This window comes from Bactrocera neohumeralis, chromosome 4, assembly GCF_024586455.1.
Source record: "Bactrocera neohumeralis isolate Rockhampton chromosome 4, APGP_CSIRO_Bneo_wtdbg2-racon-allhic-juicebox.fasta_v2, whole genome shotgun sequence".
Lineage (NCBI taxonomy): Eukaryota > Metazoa > Arthropoda > Insecta > Diptera > Tephritidae > Bactrocera > Bactrocera neohumeralis.
Genome location: NC_065921.1, coordinates 13,599,038 through 13,615,999, shown reverse-complemented (window position 1 = coordinate 13,615,999; position 16,962 = coordinate 13,599,038). Strand labels below are relative to the sequence as shown.

Genomic DNA, 16,962 nt, shown 5'->3' with positions numbered 1-16,962 from the left:
TTTATTTATAAGAATGGAATGTGAATCGATTTCGACAATGATACAAAATATAATCGAATTCGGACTAGAATTTTTAGCATCTCTAAATAAAGTATGTATGCTGTAGCGATAAAAAAAAACTATCGATTATAAAACATATGGGTATGTAAATAAGAGAATGACCAATAATTTGATAGAAAGAAAACAGAAATGCAAAAACATAAGCCGTAAAGGCAGCTGCTTAGAAAAATACTTACATATATGTATATTATTCGTGATTGTATCTTCTATATACATATATAACAACGTACACTGCTGGTCAAAGTAGCGAACAATTTATTTACAAGTGATTAAATAGCAAAGCTGCTAAATTATACACTCATATGCATTTTATAAATTATACACATACATACCTGAAATAAGTGCAACTCACCCGAAGGCAATCAATCGAGAATCGGACACTACTATCTTACTATCTACAATAGAACTAATTTCTACTGTTCTAACGAGTTGAAATCCATGACTACTAGCATTTTTCCGACAAACATTGTTCGCGAAACATAGTACGGAGTTGTGAAATTAACCTAGTAAAGGCATATAGAAGTTTCTTGAAATTCATAAGCCAACATACATATGTAAATAGTTTGCTAATCAATCTATATTGTCAGTACAAACTAGTATACCCATATTCATTTATATTGTTAAGTTCGGAATAGACGCCTAAATTTTTAGTGGTTGGTAACAGATGCAAGAAACTTTATAAATAGCAAAACGATCTCTGCCTTTGGTATTGCATTAACTAAAACAAAATATAATATAAAAAACGGGAAAGCAAATAATTGATGTCAACGTCATTCTTGTGTAAAGATTTGCTTAAAGGAGATTAGAAAAATGACCTTGGCTACGGCGAGTTTGGAACAGCCGCAGTCAAATTGCGACGGCAATTACATATTAGATCAAAACACTATGGACGTAGAGGTGAGTGAGGAAATGATAGCTGAACCTATAGGTTTTCAGGGACATTCTTGGTACACCAAAAAATATGTAAATAGAATAAAGAACGAAACTATCATGATCGGTGAGATCATAGCTTGTCAGTGAACCTAATGGCGTATTTATTTGAAGTGTATGGGATTGTATAAGTGAAAATATGACGTCGGATTTTGATATCGTTATGCAAATAATCGTGCAATGAGTCTTAATTTGTCAATGAATTTTTTAACAAAAAAATTATTTTGTACAAAATATGTAATTGAGGAAAAGATACGCCTACTATAAATAGTTCGGTATAAAATGCTATATATACAATTATTCAGTTTCATACTTGCATTTCTATAAAACAAATATTATTGCAATAAATCTTTTTTTTTAGGAACGTAAATCCTCGAACTTCTGGCTGTTTAGAGTATTATTTAATTGGACTTCTAGTTCTTCCATAATGTTACGGGCTGTGGAAAAAAAGATTTTATCCTTTCTTAAAACGCCGTATCGTGGTTTCTTCGTAGATATTGGACCCGCCATAGGTGAAGCTGACAAAATATGGACAATCAGCTTAAACACGGAATCTAAAGAGGTACCTTTGGTTTTGCTACATGGACTAGGTGCAGGTGTTGCTATGTGGGTAATGAATTTAGATTCCATTGCCAAAGATCGCCCTGTATACGCTATGGATGTATTGGGTTTTGGTCGCAGTTCACGACCCGGTTTTTCTAATGATGCACTTATTTGTGAAAAACAGTTTGTCAAGTCAGTAGAAGAGTGGAGACGTGAAATGAATATTAATAGAATGGTATTATTAGGCCATTCAATGGGAGGTTTCATCGCTTCTAGTTATGCATTGTCATATCCCGAGAGAGTTCATCATCTTATATTAGCAGATCCATGGGGATTTGCAGAAAAGCCTTCAGATGTAAATAACAACCGTCAAATTCCGTTATGGGTGCGTGCTATAGCATATGCTCTAACACCTCTGAATCCTCTATGGGCGTTACGTGCTGCTGGACCCCTTGGCCAATGGGTTGTGGAAAAAACTCGGCCAGATATTACGCGCAAGTTTGCAGCCGCAGTGGAAGAAGACAATAACCTATTACCACAATATATTCACCAATGTAACGCACAAACACCTTCAGGTGAATCGGCTTTCCACAGTATGATGTCTTCGTTTGGATGGGCGAAATATCCGATGATACATAGAGTTAAAAATGTCCGGGCGGACATTCCTATAACATTTATTTATGGCTCGCGTTCATGGATTGATTCGTCTTCAGGAGAAAAAATAAAAGCGCAACGGGTCGATTCAAAAGTGGATATTAAAATTGTAACCGGTGCGGGACATCACGTATATGCGGACAAACCGGAAGTTTTTAATCGTTACGTTAATGAAACCTGTGAACTATATAAATCGTATCAAAATGAAGCGGCTATACGGGACGGAACAGAATCAGATGATGAACTGAGCAATAAAGCATTGCAAGCTGAAGCACAAAAATTACAACAGTCCGAGCTGCAAAAAGAAGAAAATATAGAAACAAATAAAATCTTGTCTGAAGATCCACAAACAGATAACGTTGCCTCAAACCTTAAAGAACAATAAGGTGTATTGATGGAGAATTATCACACACTTACTACCTGCAATCAGTTTTAATTTTTTAGTCGATATGTTTTAGTCAATATATAACACATAGTATTAGCCAAAATATTGAAATTAAAATATTAAATGTGCTCATCCCAAAACTGTTAATTCAGTTCTACTTTTGATTAAACTCACCAATAATAGTAAAAGTATTGAAATGTACAAGAAAATAATATAAAACAATGTGTTTTTTTTAATACATATGTTTCTTTAAAAAGATTGGAAAGATTCTAGTAGATAAATGCATTTCTGGACATATGAATTTAACATAGTGGGATTGTATGGTTATTATAAGTAAAATTATTTATAAAACGAGAAAAAACGTTTACCTCGGTTGCATCGAAGCTTCACAAATACAAAAGATTCGTGGTAAACTTAATATAAAAGTTCTGGGAAAACAAAAGAATTTTTTCACACATTAACATTTAGGAGTTGAGCAAAAAATGTGATTTGTATAAGTTATAGCCCGATTATTTTCTTATCAATGCATTGACAAATTATATGAACATAGTGCATACATGTCAACAAGCGATAATACCAAAGACACGAGAGCGATGTCAGAAATTTGTTGAAACAATGTATGCAATTTTATTGATCTCGGTGCGATTCGTGGCTAATAATTGGCAATTTAAGTCTACAATATAATAATAATAATGAAAAAAAAAACAAATATAGTTGTGTCAAATATGCTAAATCTTTTGTATTCTTTTATTTTGTATCAAATATTTTTCAAACTAATTCGAATGCATAATGTGTCACCAGTGTTAAATGTTATCAGTAAAGCCCTTTGAATTCGCTAAGAAGCCATATGAATGCCTTGTAAAAATATATACACATGCATATATGTATGCGTTTGATTACGAGTACAAACCAAGCAATTCTCTCCTTAAGCTCAGTCTTTGTCTTTATCGGTATTAATAAGTGTATATAATATATAAAAGAGTTATTTTAAATACTGTTATAATGCATTTATTTATAGTCTGAAATACATTTAAAGCTCACAAAACCTTAACTTTTAATAACAGTTGTAACGCATATTTTCGATTAAATTATCCGTCTTTACATACTTCTCCCTCCTTTCAGACATTCATGTTTTTTTCTTTAATAGTTTTATTTTGCTGTGGCAAAGCCAACTCGATCATTACCCATATCGAATTCAGTATAGTATTTACCGATAAAAACATCACCAAGGATCCACAAAGGACCATTTGGTGGTGGAATATCCATGCCCATGAAACCAGACAAGCAAATCGTTTTGCCCATTTGAGCAATACGTAAAATATAGTCCTTGCCTTCCAATTCGAATGTTTTGCCACCCAATATAAATTTAATTATCGGAAGTTTTGGAATCAAATCGCAAGAGACCATGTACTGACCACCCATAATTGGAGTTCCACCGATAGCTTGATTTATAGCCGTTGTTTCTTCGGTAGGGCCTGCAATTAATGAAGTACCTGTGTCGGCAATTACTTGGCAGCCCCCTTTGCAAAGTTGCAAATCACCGACCGAAGCACCGTCCATTTTAATTTGCCAGTAAGCTTTGCGTGTTACCGGTAGATATGTAAAGTCTCCGACATAATGATCTTTATCTGAACCACCGAAAATAATTTCTCCACCTTCAGGTGCAGCGGGATCGCGGTTTAAGTAAAATGAAAATACTGGTGCAGGAATAAGGCCCTGTTCATACATATTATAAAATGGTGGTTTTACGCCGTCTACAGATATTGAACTGTATGCCAAACCGAGGATACCGTCAAATTTTGCCGCAACAAATACAAGACCCGGCTCACTCATTGCTTCGGCAAAAATTTGTTTTTTAATATCTAATCCACCGATATTCACCGTGTCAGCAGACAAATATCCAGATAAACTTCCAGAACCATAGTGAATGGCGAATTCGGTGCCGTTCTTTTCATAAGTTTTAGACTTTGCAGCATCGTATTTGTTGTGCATCAGACAGGCGATGTTGGTCAAATGACATTTTTTCGATGGCACCCAAAGGTTTGAGGACCCAGTATCAAAGACCACTTTAAAGCTTTGTGGGGGAGATCCAATTGTTATTGGGCCATAGTACTGCGCATCTAGATAATTTGAAAGTGGTTCAGGAGCGATGCCACCATTGGCATATTTAATGCGTAATTGTTGCAATTCGGTACCCACATCGGAAAAATGTTGTCTAGCAGTTTTAATTTTTTTTAGTGGTACTCGTAATAGCTCAGTATTAGCTAAGCTAAATACCGTGAATACAATTAAGAGTGCTTTAAACATCATATATAGCTGTGATCTAAAAGATAATGCAGATATATTAAATTAATTTAAAACGTTAATTAAATTAATATAAGAATAGAATATAAGAATATTGTAAAATCCTTTGTTCTCTCACCACAGTCAGCTCAAACCCGGTTTTATATTTTTATATTATTGCAATTCAATGGTTTAAAAATAACTAAATGGAAAAATCTTTGCAAATTACAAATATCTTGAAAAATTGATAATGACAAAGCAATGTAGAAGTGAATAAAAGGGAAGAGCAAATTTCTGCTGCAGTTCAGTCGCCCAAAACGTATAGTGGGGGAGATTAATTCCTTAAACCTGGAGAGGTTATATCCTCCTAGAGCATCCTCTCTCTCCTCCGTGCGGAGCAGCTCCTTAAGAGTGTGGGGTCCTACTGCTAATTTCTGCTGCAGTTCAGTGCCGTATAAGTGCCAGCTTACACCCAAATTCTTTTGTCGCCCAAAACGGGTTTTATGCGAGCGGAAAACGAGGAGAGGCAAAACTTTTGAAATTCTTCTCATGGTTGCAATAGCATTCGGTTTCAAATTAATATTTACGTTATTTAAAAACATATTTATTTCCTTCACAGCCAAAAAATTAATTCGAATATCATTTTATTTTAAACAAGGAACGTAATTAATTCATGAATATTTTATAATAAATAGAAATATATTGAGTAACAACATTACTGGGTTTTAATAACTACTAAAAGAGAAGGAAACGCCTTTCTTAAATTTGTGCTTAGAAATATTAATAGTAGGTATTATACATAATCTTCTACCACATTAATGGTAATTCCTTGTAAGCAATATGTCAGACCAACATAAAAAGGAACTATGCAACACGCTCTCATGGATTATTCAAATAGAATTTTGGCTACGCTTTACGTTAAACATTTGTATTGATAAAAAGTTCGAAGCTATTGTATAAAGATTTTGTTGGGTAACCCTTATCTTTTTACACTTTGCCAAGCAACAGCCTCTGTTTTTATTAAAGAGAAAAAATGAACCCAAGCATTCATTGTGACATACCCTTTGTTTTCTGTGCCTCGTTGTTTTTGTATAAACTATTGCACAAAGCGATAAAAGTTGCATATGAATTGGTCTTAAAATCTCATTTTCAGCCATAGTTATCAAACAAATTGTTCAGACAAAACTATTGACAAACATAAGCACTGTGCAACATCCATTCGCAATTTAAAAAGCAATAAAATTATCTAGACTATTCCACATTATTGTGATTTTACCATAGATGTCTCCGTCAACAACTACTAAGTTGGTAATACTGTGAGCTTAGACGTCCATCTTTGAAAAATTCACTGCGGAAGCGTTCATTTCATTTCGGATTGTCTTCTAGTAAAGATGTACAACTTATTTGCGCTTTATAAATTATATAAATTTGAAGATAGTAAAAGGTAAGTGCAAAGAAAGCATAGTTTATACATGCTTCATTTTATTCATAAATTCTCAATGATGCTTATTTATACCGCCCCAGTCGGAAAGATAATGTCGATTGGTTCTATTGTTACTGATTAGTCAAACTCTAAATGTAGTATATAAATAAAGAAAATTACTAATTCATATTTTATTTATTTCAGTGGGTATGGTTGACTTACAATGTATTTTTTGACTAGGTCATTGTTCCGAACATGAATTATATGAGGAGCTGAAATTTGTGAACTATCCATATTTTCCTATCCACAAAGGTAATTATAAGTTAAAAATGCGTGTCACTAATCATTGTACATGATGTTTTCGAATACCGCCCCAGTCCGATTAATTGTGACGATTGGTTAAAATTGCTGAAATTATTTCTTATAAAAAATCTATATAACATAAAGAAACTGTTATAATATTCTGAATATTACAATTTTCAGATCTTGTTAACCACGTGTAATTCAGTGTCTGATATAAGCAGTGCATTAAATGCCAAGGTATTTACAACAACTAATATTAAAAAAATTTGTATGAGTGATGATAATTAAAAGTAGACAAGCATATAACAGAATTTCGTATGTTGAATACTTTCGTCTGAATGTTATAATAATCATTATATGTTAAAATTTTAAGCATGGTTTTCTAAAATATATATTTTTTATTAATTAGGAATTTACGAATGGCTATTTTGGTGTTGTACGCTGAGGGCAGTAAGGAATACAATTTAAGAGATTAGGTACCCGTTACAACAACAATTTAAGAGAATAACGCACTAGATACGGCATTCCACGAGGTAAGTTTCTTTTATTTTTGTGGTTATGCACGCTCCAATGATGATTTTTTTAGTTATCCCTGTCATAAAGACAAGCTTGATGATAAATAAACACTGATAATTTATTATGTAATTACTAAAACTATATTCGTATAAGTATTTAATGAATTTTCTTCTTTTTTCAGGTCTTTGTGGAAATTAAAAACAATGTAATATAGCAAATATTAATAAAGAATGAATTGATTTTAAATATGGTGTGTTTTTATTATGGATCCTTTTTAAAAATTAGGAAAATATAAGTTATATATTCTAAAAAGTAATGTGTATATATTTATAATTATAAAGGCTAGTCTAAACATTCTCTACAATCGAGGTCACTGTTCATTTCATTAACATAAATGTATGTCCTCAAGAACCACAACTAATTAATGCATAACTAAAAATACGTGTTTTTAAGCATCTCGTCTTATTGCCAGTAAACATGTTAGAAATCTATGCCGCTGTATTTTGATTTAGGGCAAAACTATTGTGAATGCTACTTTATAACATGGAACAGTGAGAATGGAACATAAGAGAACTGAAAATATGGGAGAAATTGTTTTATTCCTCTTCACTGTCCTCGACAGCTTATAAACAAAAAGCGGTTAATTTGCCATAATATAATATAAAGTCAGGACGTAAAAGTATGTTTAATTATAAATTACCGAATGGCGGTCTGCACGCTCGTTGTTACATTAATGCCAATGGTGAAATTAAATTTGATCCGCCAGTATATGAGCAGCGTTATACCACAACCATACGCATATTGGAAGATTCACATTGGGGGCACAAATTTAAAAAAGTGAGACCGGTTATCCACTCAATTTCAATTTGTATACAAGATATACATAGTATTTCGTTTTTTTAATGCGTTTCTTTCTACACAGGTGGTAGATTTCGGATGTGCTGAAATGCGATTATTGTCATTGCTACGCCGTACAGAAGGCATAGAACATATTCTAGAGGTAAGACAGAACTTGTGCCGCAAATAAATTAAGCATATTAGTACATCTTTATGTTGATATTCTAGATTAGGTTGTCCTTAAAGGATAGAAATATATATATATATTTTACTATTCTTAAATGTCTGATATTGATCACTAAGTGGAGTCCGCAATCTTTGATTGGTTATAAAATCAATTTCTCATGTAATGGTGAAGTAGTTGTGTCCATCGTAAACTTATGATTGGTGCAGCATTTGTACCTGCATTTTTCTAAAAATTTTATTCTTTGCGGGTATTAAAACTGTGATATCCAGACCAGTAGCCGTTCACTGCGTTCAGTTAGGCGCGACTGTCGTACATATGCCACCAAATTTGAATGTGCAGCTCTCGGTAGCCAATTTCTAGAGTTTAATATTCCCCTAATTTTCCTTAACACTTCACCCTATAGAATCAACGAATTCAAGTTTAAATTTTAAGAACTCGTAATAGGCGAACTGCAAATAAAATATTTTCATTTCAATACGTTTATTTTTATTTTATTTTATGAAGTTTAATGGTATTTAATTAATTCCTTTAATTAATGGATATATTTAGATATTTTACTTAAAACTAAAGTAATAATATTTAGGTAAAAAAAAACAATAAAATGAAATAAACAAATACTAATTCACTTTTTGTATAGTGTGCTTAAAACAACGTCTTGGTGAATTGTATGTGACCAAATATTATATTACTATATTAACTTTAAAACAAAACGCTAATGCTCATTAACACAAATTTGTAAAGTCGAATTAAATATGTGCCTTGTTGGTGCACACAGTGCCAGAAAATACAACGTTAAATAACAAGGAATTGCTATTTAAATAACCAGAATGCTTGTATTCATTGCAAACAAGCTAAGAATTGTAGGTAAAACGAACGTAAATTAAATTTCTAGATTAAAAGTAAATCTTACAAACTAATTAAAATATGTTAAGAGAATGGGTTGATAGCCAGCACCGTGGTGTCACGTATGATACAATAGAATGCACATGTGTACTCAATAAAATTCAAGGTCTAAATGACATTAGTTGATACGTTTGTAGGATGCGATTTCCATTATTAATCATGGAAGCAAATATTGTTTGTAAGTTCAGTGTGTGCGCTTCTGTACTCATTTTCCATAAACCACGGCGAAACGTTCCCATTTCATTTAATTAAATCTAAGCTAAATCTGCTTACTAGTAGTTTAAGTATGTTGTATTAGGAAAGTTTATACAAAATTTACAGTAGAGGATCGCGTTATTGTGATTTTAATTTTACACGTGATTAAAATGAACGATTTTTTATTTTATGTAACATTTATAAAAGATGTAAGATTTGTTTCTCCTTCTTAGTGATTCAAAGCGATATACATATGTAAATTAACCAAAAAAAAAAAATATATATATATATATTTATATGTACGCGATCCATTACCAATAGAATTGCAATTATGAATATCATTTGTTCACATGATTACACAGATGATTTTTAATAAGAATTAACTATTTTGCATCATGTTTTTTATGTTAATGTTACTCACATATTTTATTTTTCTTTTGAGTTCTCTTCTTACGATTTTTACAATTTTAACTTTGCTCATTCCATTTCAATTTTCTTTGCACATTGAGTTGTTGGTAAATAACAAAAATGTAAACATTACCACTACTTACAATATTTATTCACTCTCTTCTCTTGTCAAACGGGTTTGCTGTACTACACTACTTTATTCTACGTTATTTATGCATTTCAAAGCAATGTTTAGCAAAAATTTTACTAACATAATTGAAAGCGGTGTGAAATTTAGAAGTATTGAACAGTTTCGGTAGAAACTTCTGCATGTTTACATTTTTCACTTTTTACACTGCCGAGTTGATGCCGCTGCTGCGGCGTTGTTGCCTCGATAGTAGATGTTTTCATTATTGATCTTTTTCCAAACGTTGAATAAACTGCAAACATCTGGATTAAAATTTGAATTACTTTCCTGTTGATCGATCAGATCATTCATCTCTGTTTCAGTCTCAATTAAGCAACGACGAGTTCGTCGTTCCGGCCTTCCCGTACCACCTACACTGCTGCTATTTACTCGAGTTCCTTCATTGATGTAACCTTTACGATTACTACGACCGGCGGTACTACTCCGTTTGCTACTAGATTTTATAGTCATTTTATTTGCAACATGACTCGATTTGGATGTGGCTGCTGCTGTTTTAAAGGCAGATTTTGTCGAATTGATTGTACGTTGCTTAGTAGAACACTGAATTCGACTATCTGTTTCTAATAATTGTACATAATCTTTTTTTCTGGTTGATCGTGTATTATGTGCGCGTGTGTTATGTCCACCATTAGGCGCGTGGTCCATGGTTTCTGTAGCGTCCGTTTCTATGTCATCGTCATCGTCATCGTCGTCACAATCTCTGTCGTTATCTTCCATATCCTCCGTATCGTCTACTTCCATTTCTTCCTGTTGAATAATTATAGGAAAATTACCTGTATCAGTCTATATATATTCAAAAATATTTACCTCATCCTGTTCCTCATCATTTTCATCCTCTTCGTCGGTCTGATTAGCAGCGCCTCTTCGATGTGAGTCTCTATTATCTTCTGTTAATCGGCCGCTTAACCTTAGGCGATTTTCAATCTCTAATATAGCATATGTTGGTTTTCCTTCATAACGACGCACTATTGGTTGTTGCACTTCACTAAGTTCCTCTTCGCGATCGAACTCTTTTTCGGCACGTTCGCGGGCAATCTGGTCGGGATCTTGTGACAGAATTTCTGCCCATGAAAACTTTTTCTTTTTCATAGATTTCTTGTCAGATTTGGACCTCAAGTTTTTCGGCGACACCCTATTGGAGAGAGTGCGCTCATGGAATGGTGTGCCCACTGCAAGGTTGCTCATAATACTCCATACTGCATTGCCGTTGAGTTTGTTCATTTCGAATATATCGTTTTTGTTCTCAATTTCCTCTTTAACACGTACACAAGTGCGCACTATTTCCTTGCTGTCCAAGTGCAATTCTGCAAGTGAATAGCCAAGCTGCTGAAATTCACGTTGGAATAAACGGCGGTATCGTCCATAATCTGGTCGGTCGTGGTAGGCTAATTGGCTAACTTGATGTAGAAATTCGCCCAAGTATTTAGGAACCTGTTTGCCATAAATTTGTTTCAACATTTCGCGCACATCGGTCATTAAGTATTCCTTTGCACGATGTACCTTCTCCTGTTGATGCTGAATTGCTGCATCCTTCCATGGCAAATAACCTTGAGACCAGAACATTAAGTTATAACCTAAACATTCTAGATCACTACGACGGGAATGGGCACCCATATGAGCGTCTCGTGATGTAAATTCTAAAGTACCATCGTGTGCTCGGCGTTGATCCATTACGAATGGACGATGTACCCCATTATCCATAAATTTGGAAGCCAACCCGAAATCTATAAGGAAGATACGTTCTTCCTCAACGACTACAAGCGATTCTGCGACAGCTGTGGATGGCGAATTATCGCAGTTAGTTTTTTGTAAATGCTTATTAGCGTTTAACTTATTAAAAATTTTCTCTTGACGTCGTGTTAACCGTGTTGTTGGTAAGCAGGAATTTGAAGCATGACTCGATTTCTTTATTGTACCGGAACGACGTGCAGACCTCGGTAAAAATTCTTCAAAATCATCATCTGTTGTCACAGACTTCGATTCCAATGGTTCATCTTTTATGGAAGTAGTATCTTCATTAAAGAATTCTGAGTAACTAATACGTTTTGCAGGACGTAAATAATGAGACTTCACCATTTCTTCATATATGGAATTTCTTTTTTGTCTGCGACATGAGCGTACCTAAAATGAGTTTAACGTTATTTTAACAAATTATTTTTTTTTTGTTTTTTAAATACCGGATTGGAACCACTAAATTCAATATTATTTCGTGGACGACGTTTGCGATTACGATTTAGTGGTGTTTCATAAAGATCTACACTGTTACTGTTATTACTGTTGGTAGTAGCGCCATCATCAAAGTCCTCATCTTCATATTCGTCAACAAATTTATTTCGTTTTATAATGAAATCTTCATCCTCTTCATCATCATTTGCTTCTTGCTCAGAACTATTTCCACTATCAGTTGTTTGTTGCTTTTCTTCGTAGTGTTCATCATAGCTTGAAGACTTTACATTTGAAGAACGGGATGATTTGCTTTTGCCTGTTGCAACTGGAGCAGTTGCAGTTTGTTTTTTATAATACTTGCATTTGGAAATCATAAGATTTTGTGCCTTTACATCATTATGGCAGTAGCCCTTGTCGTGCAGTTTTTCTAAAACATCCACAATCTGTATGGCTAGAGTTAACACGCATTTCTGATGGACACGACAATTTTTTATCAATGAATGCAAATCGCGATCAAAACGCTGCAAAACCAGGAAACGGTAACGTGCATCTCCAAAATAATGAGAGCCCGATGCAATATATTTAGGTATACCGGTTGGTAGGTGCTGCATTAGTGGCGCCGTATAATCTTGTCTATTATTTTTATCAGTTTCGGTTTTTATATGGTTATCTGTTAACAAAAAAGATAAAGTGTTTTAATAAGACTAATATTTCTGATATAAACAAATTTCTTACATTCGTCTTTGGCAGTGTTCATCAAACAATGAATTTCCACAAACAAGGGTCCATTTGAATGTGGTTCAATTTTTACAACGAACTTTGCATTTTCATTAGTAACCGGAATGGAAGTATTATCTGAAGCTAAAAATATTTCTCCAAAATTTCCTTTGCCTAAGAGAAAGAACGAATATATTAATATCTCTTTAAGTAGAGAATCAATGAATTAATATATGTACGTATATAAAATTATTTACATTTGGTTAGTGAATATTAGTTTTTATTAACCAAGAATACATGTATATTTACATGAGGGTATACATATGTACATGCACCCAAATTATACAAGTTATAACAATACAAAAATTAAGAATTCAAAATTGGTACCAATTAATCTTTGGGTCTGACATCAGTTCCAATATTAACACAATATATGTATAAAAAGCAAAAGATTTTTTATACTCACTGACGATTAGTCACTTACCAATAGGTTTACCAAGCCGCCAAGGTTTCTGCATTAGATCGTACATAATAGTCCCATTAACAATGGATGGTAATAATGTATACACTGGTTTTGGGGATTCATTCAGTGATGTATTTGCGCTAAGAAGAATTGACGAATTGTTGGCATGCTTTGTAGATGGATTTCTAATCACTGGTGTTACATGTGTGGCTTCATTTGAAGATGAATCTTCGTCATCATTTTCGTGCCAATAGTTATGACTTCCTCTCGTTGCCTTGGCTGTTGTCGAGATCATTTCGGAATCAATTGCTGCTCCGGAAGAGTTTCGCTTACGTTTGCGAATAGTGCGAGTGGCTTGCAATGAATGCTTCGCCTCGACGACTGCCATACGTTTGCCCATTTTTAGCTCCTAAATGCTCACTCCTAATTTGATCGAATAGTACTATGGAAAGATTAGGCTGCTAGTTGTCTCAAACATTTGATGAAGATTTCTTGTTGTGCACTATATTCTATGCACTTGAACTTAAAAAAACGTAGATTTGTTCATTTGTTATTTCGCACCAGTCACCTATATCAAGCAAGTATTATTTTATCTAAAATGTGTAATCTCGTACTTAATATTATACAAAATCAGTCTATAAACTCTACTGTTGTCTTCTGTTAATTTTTATCTGAAGGAACGTTCAACGTTTATTTTTTGTCCGCTTTAATTTTTACTATTACTTTATTGGACGATGTAAGCGCTCATGTCATTCCAATAAATTGGCTTCCACTTTTTGACAATTGGCTGATCGTTGTAGACTTTGTTGATTTTTTAGTGTTTGTGTTTTGAATTACGGATTGCTTTTCATTGTATTTAGAGACGATATTTCTTTTTTGTTGTGATTATACTTTGTTTTGTACCACGAAAATTTATGTAAAGAAAGAATGTAAAATACGTTAATAGTCATACAACTCAATTCAAAACCAGATAAAGGAGCAAAAATTAATCGATTGCACATGCCCTCAGGCATCTATATTCCTGTATATATATATATATATTTATGTACTCCGATATTATATATGCTACTAGCTTAAATTCTTCGCTACTATAAACGTTTCTTCAATATGTATATTGCACTCTCCCATTTTGAATGAAGAATCAGATTATTTGCGATTAAAAATCGATCAATTCCACTGTTTCACTGTTTTTTGTCTGTCTTCACTCATCTATCTTTATTATAATTTCTTCAAATATATTTCCGAAATAAGAGTATGTACAATCAGAATATAATTTTTTTAACAATTCTAATAAAAAAACCCATATTTTTTTAAGTTTACACTAACGCAATTTTTATACAACCGAGTTCCCACGGCAATACACATAAAACATTTTGGCAAGACAAGTGCTGGATGAAATGAAAACAGCGGTGTCAACCGAACAAACGGCTCGGTTGCAGCGGCAGCGCTAAAAAATTTCTTTCAAGATGCAACGCGAGACTGTTACGAATGGAACAAACCTTTTATGAATTACCCATCAGATATTCAATATACAGACATACAGACATATTTCCTAATACACAATATCAAACGATTATTTAAAATTTTAGCAACAATTTTGTTCAAGTCAAAAACATAAGAAATTTCGGTTCAATGCTGGTTGGCCGACTAATTTGGTCGTTTTTTTTCTCTTTCTATTTCGCTTGTTTCGATTTCAAGACAGAAAGACAGAAGCAAGAGAAAAAAAACTTATTCAATGCTAAAAGTTTTCACTGTTGTACACACTTTTAAAATGATTTTATCACGATGATCCGACATCCGATGCTTTATTTTTATATTCTTTTAATTCAGAAAAAATTGAGCTATATTTTGGAAATGATTTTGTCTAATTACTTTAGTAATTGTCGCAGAATTCGCTACAAAACCTACTGAGTTAAATTTTCCCGATATCCGTCGATTCCACACACTAGATAATTGCATTACAAACACAAGCTCAACGAAATCGCCGTCGAAAAACTGCTCCATTGTCGGTGTGTTTCATTCCTATTCGCCGCGTTCCGGCATATGTGTTTACTTCTTCTTAATTATATTAATTCACAATAAAATACAACTTTATTTAGTAACAGTTTGTTTACATTACCATGAATTAGCTCTCTTCTTTCATATGCCGTTTCCATGTCATCCAAAATTTATTGTTATGCTTAGTAAATTACGAACGGTTAATTACCGTGTCACTTGCATCTCTTCTTTGTTTACATTATCTCGGGTTAATTTATTTACAGCACCTGGCTAAAATAACCCCACAAATATGGAATATGAACTTGGTTATTAAGTCTCCATACATTTGATATTTAATATATATTTTAAAAAAGCTTTTATACTCTTATTTGGTCAGGTTGACATTGATGAAAATTTATTAAGGAGCTATAAACAGAGAGCAGAACCCTTGGTATCGGACTACTTGAACAAACGTGAAACTCCTTTGCGAATCGATTTATTACAAGGAAGTATTGACACGCCGGCTGAACAATTGTTGAATGTAGACGCAGTTATCGCATTGGAAATGTAAGTTCGCAACTATTTTATTATAAGTAATACATAAATATATTGTATTCTTTAATAGAATTGAGCACTTGTACCCAAAAACACTAGAGAATATTCCAAAAAATATTTTCGGTTTTATGCAGCCTAAACTAGCAATATTTTCGACACCAAATTCAGAATTTAACGTACTTTTTGAGCCGTTATTAGCAAATGGTTTCCGACACGATGATCACAAATTCGAATGGAAACGATCTGAATTTCGGGACTGGGCATTAAATATTTGTCAACAATATCCAAATTATAAGGTTGCTTTTATGGGTGTTGGGGATGCGCCACCAGATAGAAAAGATATTGGCAACGTAACTCAAATGGCAATATTTGCACGTTGTGATTTGCTGAACCCTTCTCTTCATAATGAGTTACTTCCCAGCAAAGTCGCAGTAGATTGTGGTCCCGAAGCAGATGTTCGATACAAAGAAATATTTACTGTAGACTTCCCAGTTTATATTGATGAACGTAGTAAAGACCAAAAAATTTTGGATGAGGCGCGCTACCAAATCAGTCGTTGTCGACGTATTGATAGATATTTCAATTGCGATTTACGTGTGTATGAAGTACCTCTAATAGTTTTAAGGGACTATATTGAAAATATTGGCGCTACAATGCAGGAATTGCTTGCTGTTCTAAAGAAAAATGATATTGAGGTAAAAGAAGAACACATCATATTACCCGAATATGATGAGGATGATTTTAGTTATCGTCAATATGATGATTGTTATGATGAGGAGTTGGGAGTGTGGAATGATGCTGGATATGATGAGACCGGAAATGACGACGAACGCGGCGCATGCGGTGGATATTCACATACTAAAGCAGACACCAACTATGATGCTGAGGAAAATTGGGATTAAAAGAAAGCAAGTAGGGGTTTAATTTAGTTACAACACAATTAATAAGTGATTATTATATGTACTAAGAAAATGATAAAATTAAATAAAGTTGATAAATACTATGTATGAAAAAAAAATACAAAATATTATTTAAGCAAAGATTTTTTATACCTAATTTAATCAAAGAGATTGAAAATGAACTAGCATCAAGTTAACAGTGTATAACTCTTGCTCTATAATGCACGAATGTACATACATATTTACGGATATATGGAGCATATTTAAAGAGAATTTCTTTGTAAACATATGCGGAACGCAACCCTCTAACTTCGTATAAAATTTATATAAACATATATTTATAAATCTCTACTTCTTCTTGTGATTACGAT

The 16,962-nt window shown here is 33.4% G+C and overlaps 4 protein-coding genes and 1 long non-coding RNA gene across 17 annotated transcripts; 3 read left to right on the top strand and 2 right to left on the bottom strand.

Annotated features, from left to right (window-relative positions):
* The first annotated feature begins 331 nt into the window (after positions 1 to 331).
* LOC126756303 ((Lyso)-N-acylphosphatidylethanolamine lipase) lies at positions 332 to 2,719 on the top strand. 3 transcript variants are annotated; one of them, XM_050469277.1, is made up of 2 exons: positions 332 to 614; positions 1,352 to 2,719. In XM_050469277.1, the coding sequence occupies exon 2, from the start codon at positions 1,418 to 1,420 to the stop codon at positions 2,570 to 2,572; it is 1,155 nt and encodes a 384-aa protein (XP_050325234.1). In that variant the 5' UTR covers positions 332 to 614; positions 1,352 to 1,417; the 3' UTR covers positions 2,573 to 2,719. The 3 variants fall into 3 exon arrangements, with proteins under 3 accessions (XP_050325234.1, XP_050325233.1, XP_050325235.1); XM_050469276.1 differs by having other exon boundaries at positions 332 to 957; XM_050469278.1 differs by lacking the exon at positions 332 to 614 and adding an exon at positions 988 to 1,265.
* Positions 2,720 to 3,564: 845 nt separating this feature from the next.
* LOC126756306 (lysosomal aspartic protease) lies at positions 3,565 to 5,094 on the bottom strand. Its single transcript, XM_050469281.1, has 2 exons — positions 4,995 to 5,094; positions 3,565 to 4,895 (listed from the first exon to the last, which is right to left on the bottom strand). Exon 2 carries the CDS (start codon positions 4,880 to 4,882, stop codon positions 3,722 to 3,724), a length of 1,161 nt encoding a protein of 386 aa, XP_050325238.1. The 5' UTR covers positions 4,883 to 4,895; positions 4,995 to 5,094; the 3' UTR covers positions 3,565 to 3,721.
* On the top strand, positions 5,091 to 7,343 carry LOC126756309 (uncharacterized). 3 transcript variants are annotated; one of them, XR_007666571.1, is made up of 5 exons: positions 5,091 to 5,174; positions 5,315 to 6,299; positions 6,483 to 6,590; positions 6,762 to 6,818; positions 6,991 to 7,161. It is a non-coding gene; the product is annotated as an uncharacterized LOC126756309 (long non-coding RNA). The 3 variants fall into 3 exon arrangements; XR_007666570.1 differs by lacking the exon at positions 5,091 to 5,174 and adding an exon at positions 7,279 to 7,343 and having other exon boundaries at positions 6,185 to 6,299; positions 6,991 to 7,114; XR_007666572.1 differs by lacking the exon at positions 5,091 to 5,174 and adding an exon at positions 7,168 to 7,343 and having other exon boundaries at positions 6,185 to 6,299; positions 6,991 to 7,114.
* Positions 7,344 to 7,691: 348 nt separating this feature from the next.
* On the top strand, positions 7,692 to 16,720 carry LOC126756304 (small RNA 2'-O-methyltransferase). Of its 2 annotated transcripts, XM_050469279.1 has the most exons (4): positions 7,692 to 7,934; positions 8,020 to 8,097; positions 15,535 to 15,704; positions 15,763 to 16,720. In XM_050469279.1, exons 1-4 carry the CDS (start codon positions 7,779 to 7,781, stop codon positions 16,592 to 16,594), a joined length of 1,236 nt encoding a protein of 411 aa, XP_050325236.1. In that variant the 5' UTR covers positions 7,692 to 7,778; the 3' UTR covers positions 16,595 to 16,720. The 2 variants fall into 2 exon arrangements, with proteins under 2 accessions (XP_050325236.1, XP_050325237.1); XM_050469280.1 differs by lacking the exons at positions 7,692 to 7,934; positions 8,020 to 8,097 and adding an exon at positions 15,283 to 15,463 and having other exon boundaries at positions 15,763 to 16,719.
* LOC126756295 (uncharacterized) lies at positions 9,616 to 15,172 on the bottom strand. 8 transcript variants are annotated; one of them, XM_050469256.1, is made up of 6 exons: positions 15,069 to 15,172; positions 13,182 to 14,050; positions 12,716 to 12,871; positions 11,992 to 12,650; positions 10,622 to 11,935; positions 9,616 to 10,561 (listed from the first exon to the last, which is right to left on the bottom strand). In XM_050469256.1, exons 2-6 carry the CDS (start codon positions 13,558 to 13,560, stop codon positions 9,950 to 9,952), a joined length of 3,120 nt encoding a protein of 1,039 aa, XP_050325213.1. In that variant the 5' UTR covers positions 13,561 to 14,050; positions 15,069 to 15,172; the 3' UTR covers positions 9,616 to 9,949. The 8 variants fall into 8 exon arrangements, with proteins under 8 accessions (XP_050325213.1, XP_050325217.1, XP_050325212.1 ...); XM_050469260.1 differs by having other exon boundaries at positions 13,182 to 13,728; positions 15,069 to 15,137; XM_050469255.1 differs by having other exon boundaries at positions 15,033 to 15,131.
* Positions 16,721 to 16,962: the final 242 nt, after the last annotated feature.

Excerpts from the sequence above, each read along its gene's own strand:
- LOC126756303 (XM_050469276.1), top strand. The coding sequence starts at position 871 with ATGACCTTGGCTACGGCGAGTTTGGAACAGCCGCAGTCAAATTGCGAC. Across the intron at positions 958-1,351 it reads AAAACACTATGGACGTAGAG|GAACGTAAATCCTCGAACTT; the intron begins GTGAGTGAGGAA and ends CTTTTTTTTTAG.
- LOC126756306 (XM_050469281.1), bottom strand. The coding sequence starts at position 4,882 with ATGATGTTTAAAGCACTCTTAATTGTATTCACGGTATTTAGCTTAGCT.
- LOC126756304 (XM_050469279.1), top strand. The coding sequence starts at position 7,779 with ATGTTTAATTATAAATTACCGAATGGCGGTCTGCACGCTCGTTGTTAC. Across the intron at positions 8,098-15,534 it reads GCATAGAACATATTCTAGAG|GTTGACATTGATGAAAATTT; the intron begins GTAAGACAGAAC and ends TTATTTGGTCAG. Across the intron at positions 15,705-15,762 it reads GCAGTTATCGCATTGGAAAT|AATTGAGCACTTGTACCCAA; the intron begins GTAAGTTCGCAA and ends ATTCTTTAATAG.
- LOC126756295 (XM_050469256.1), bottom strand. The coding sequence starts at position 13,560 with ATGGGCAAACGTATGGCAGTCGTCGAGGCGAAGCATTCATTGCAAGCC. Across the intron at positions 12,872-13,181 it reads GCGGCTTGGTAAACCTATTG|GCAAAGGAAATTTTGGAGAA; the intron begins GTAAGTGACTAA and ends TCTTTCTCTTAG. Across the intron at positions 12,651-12,715 it reads GAACACTGCCAAAGACGAAT|ATAACCATATAAAAACCGAA; the intron begins GTAAGAAATTTG and ends TTTTGTTAACAG.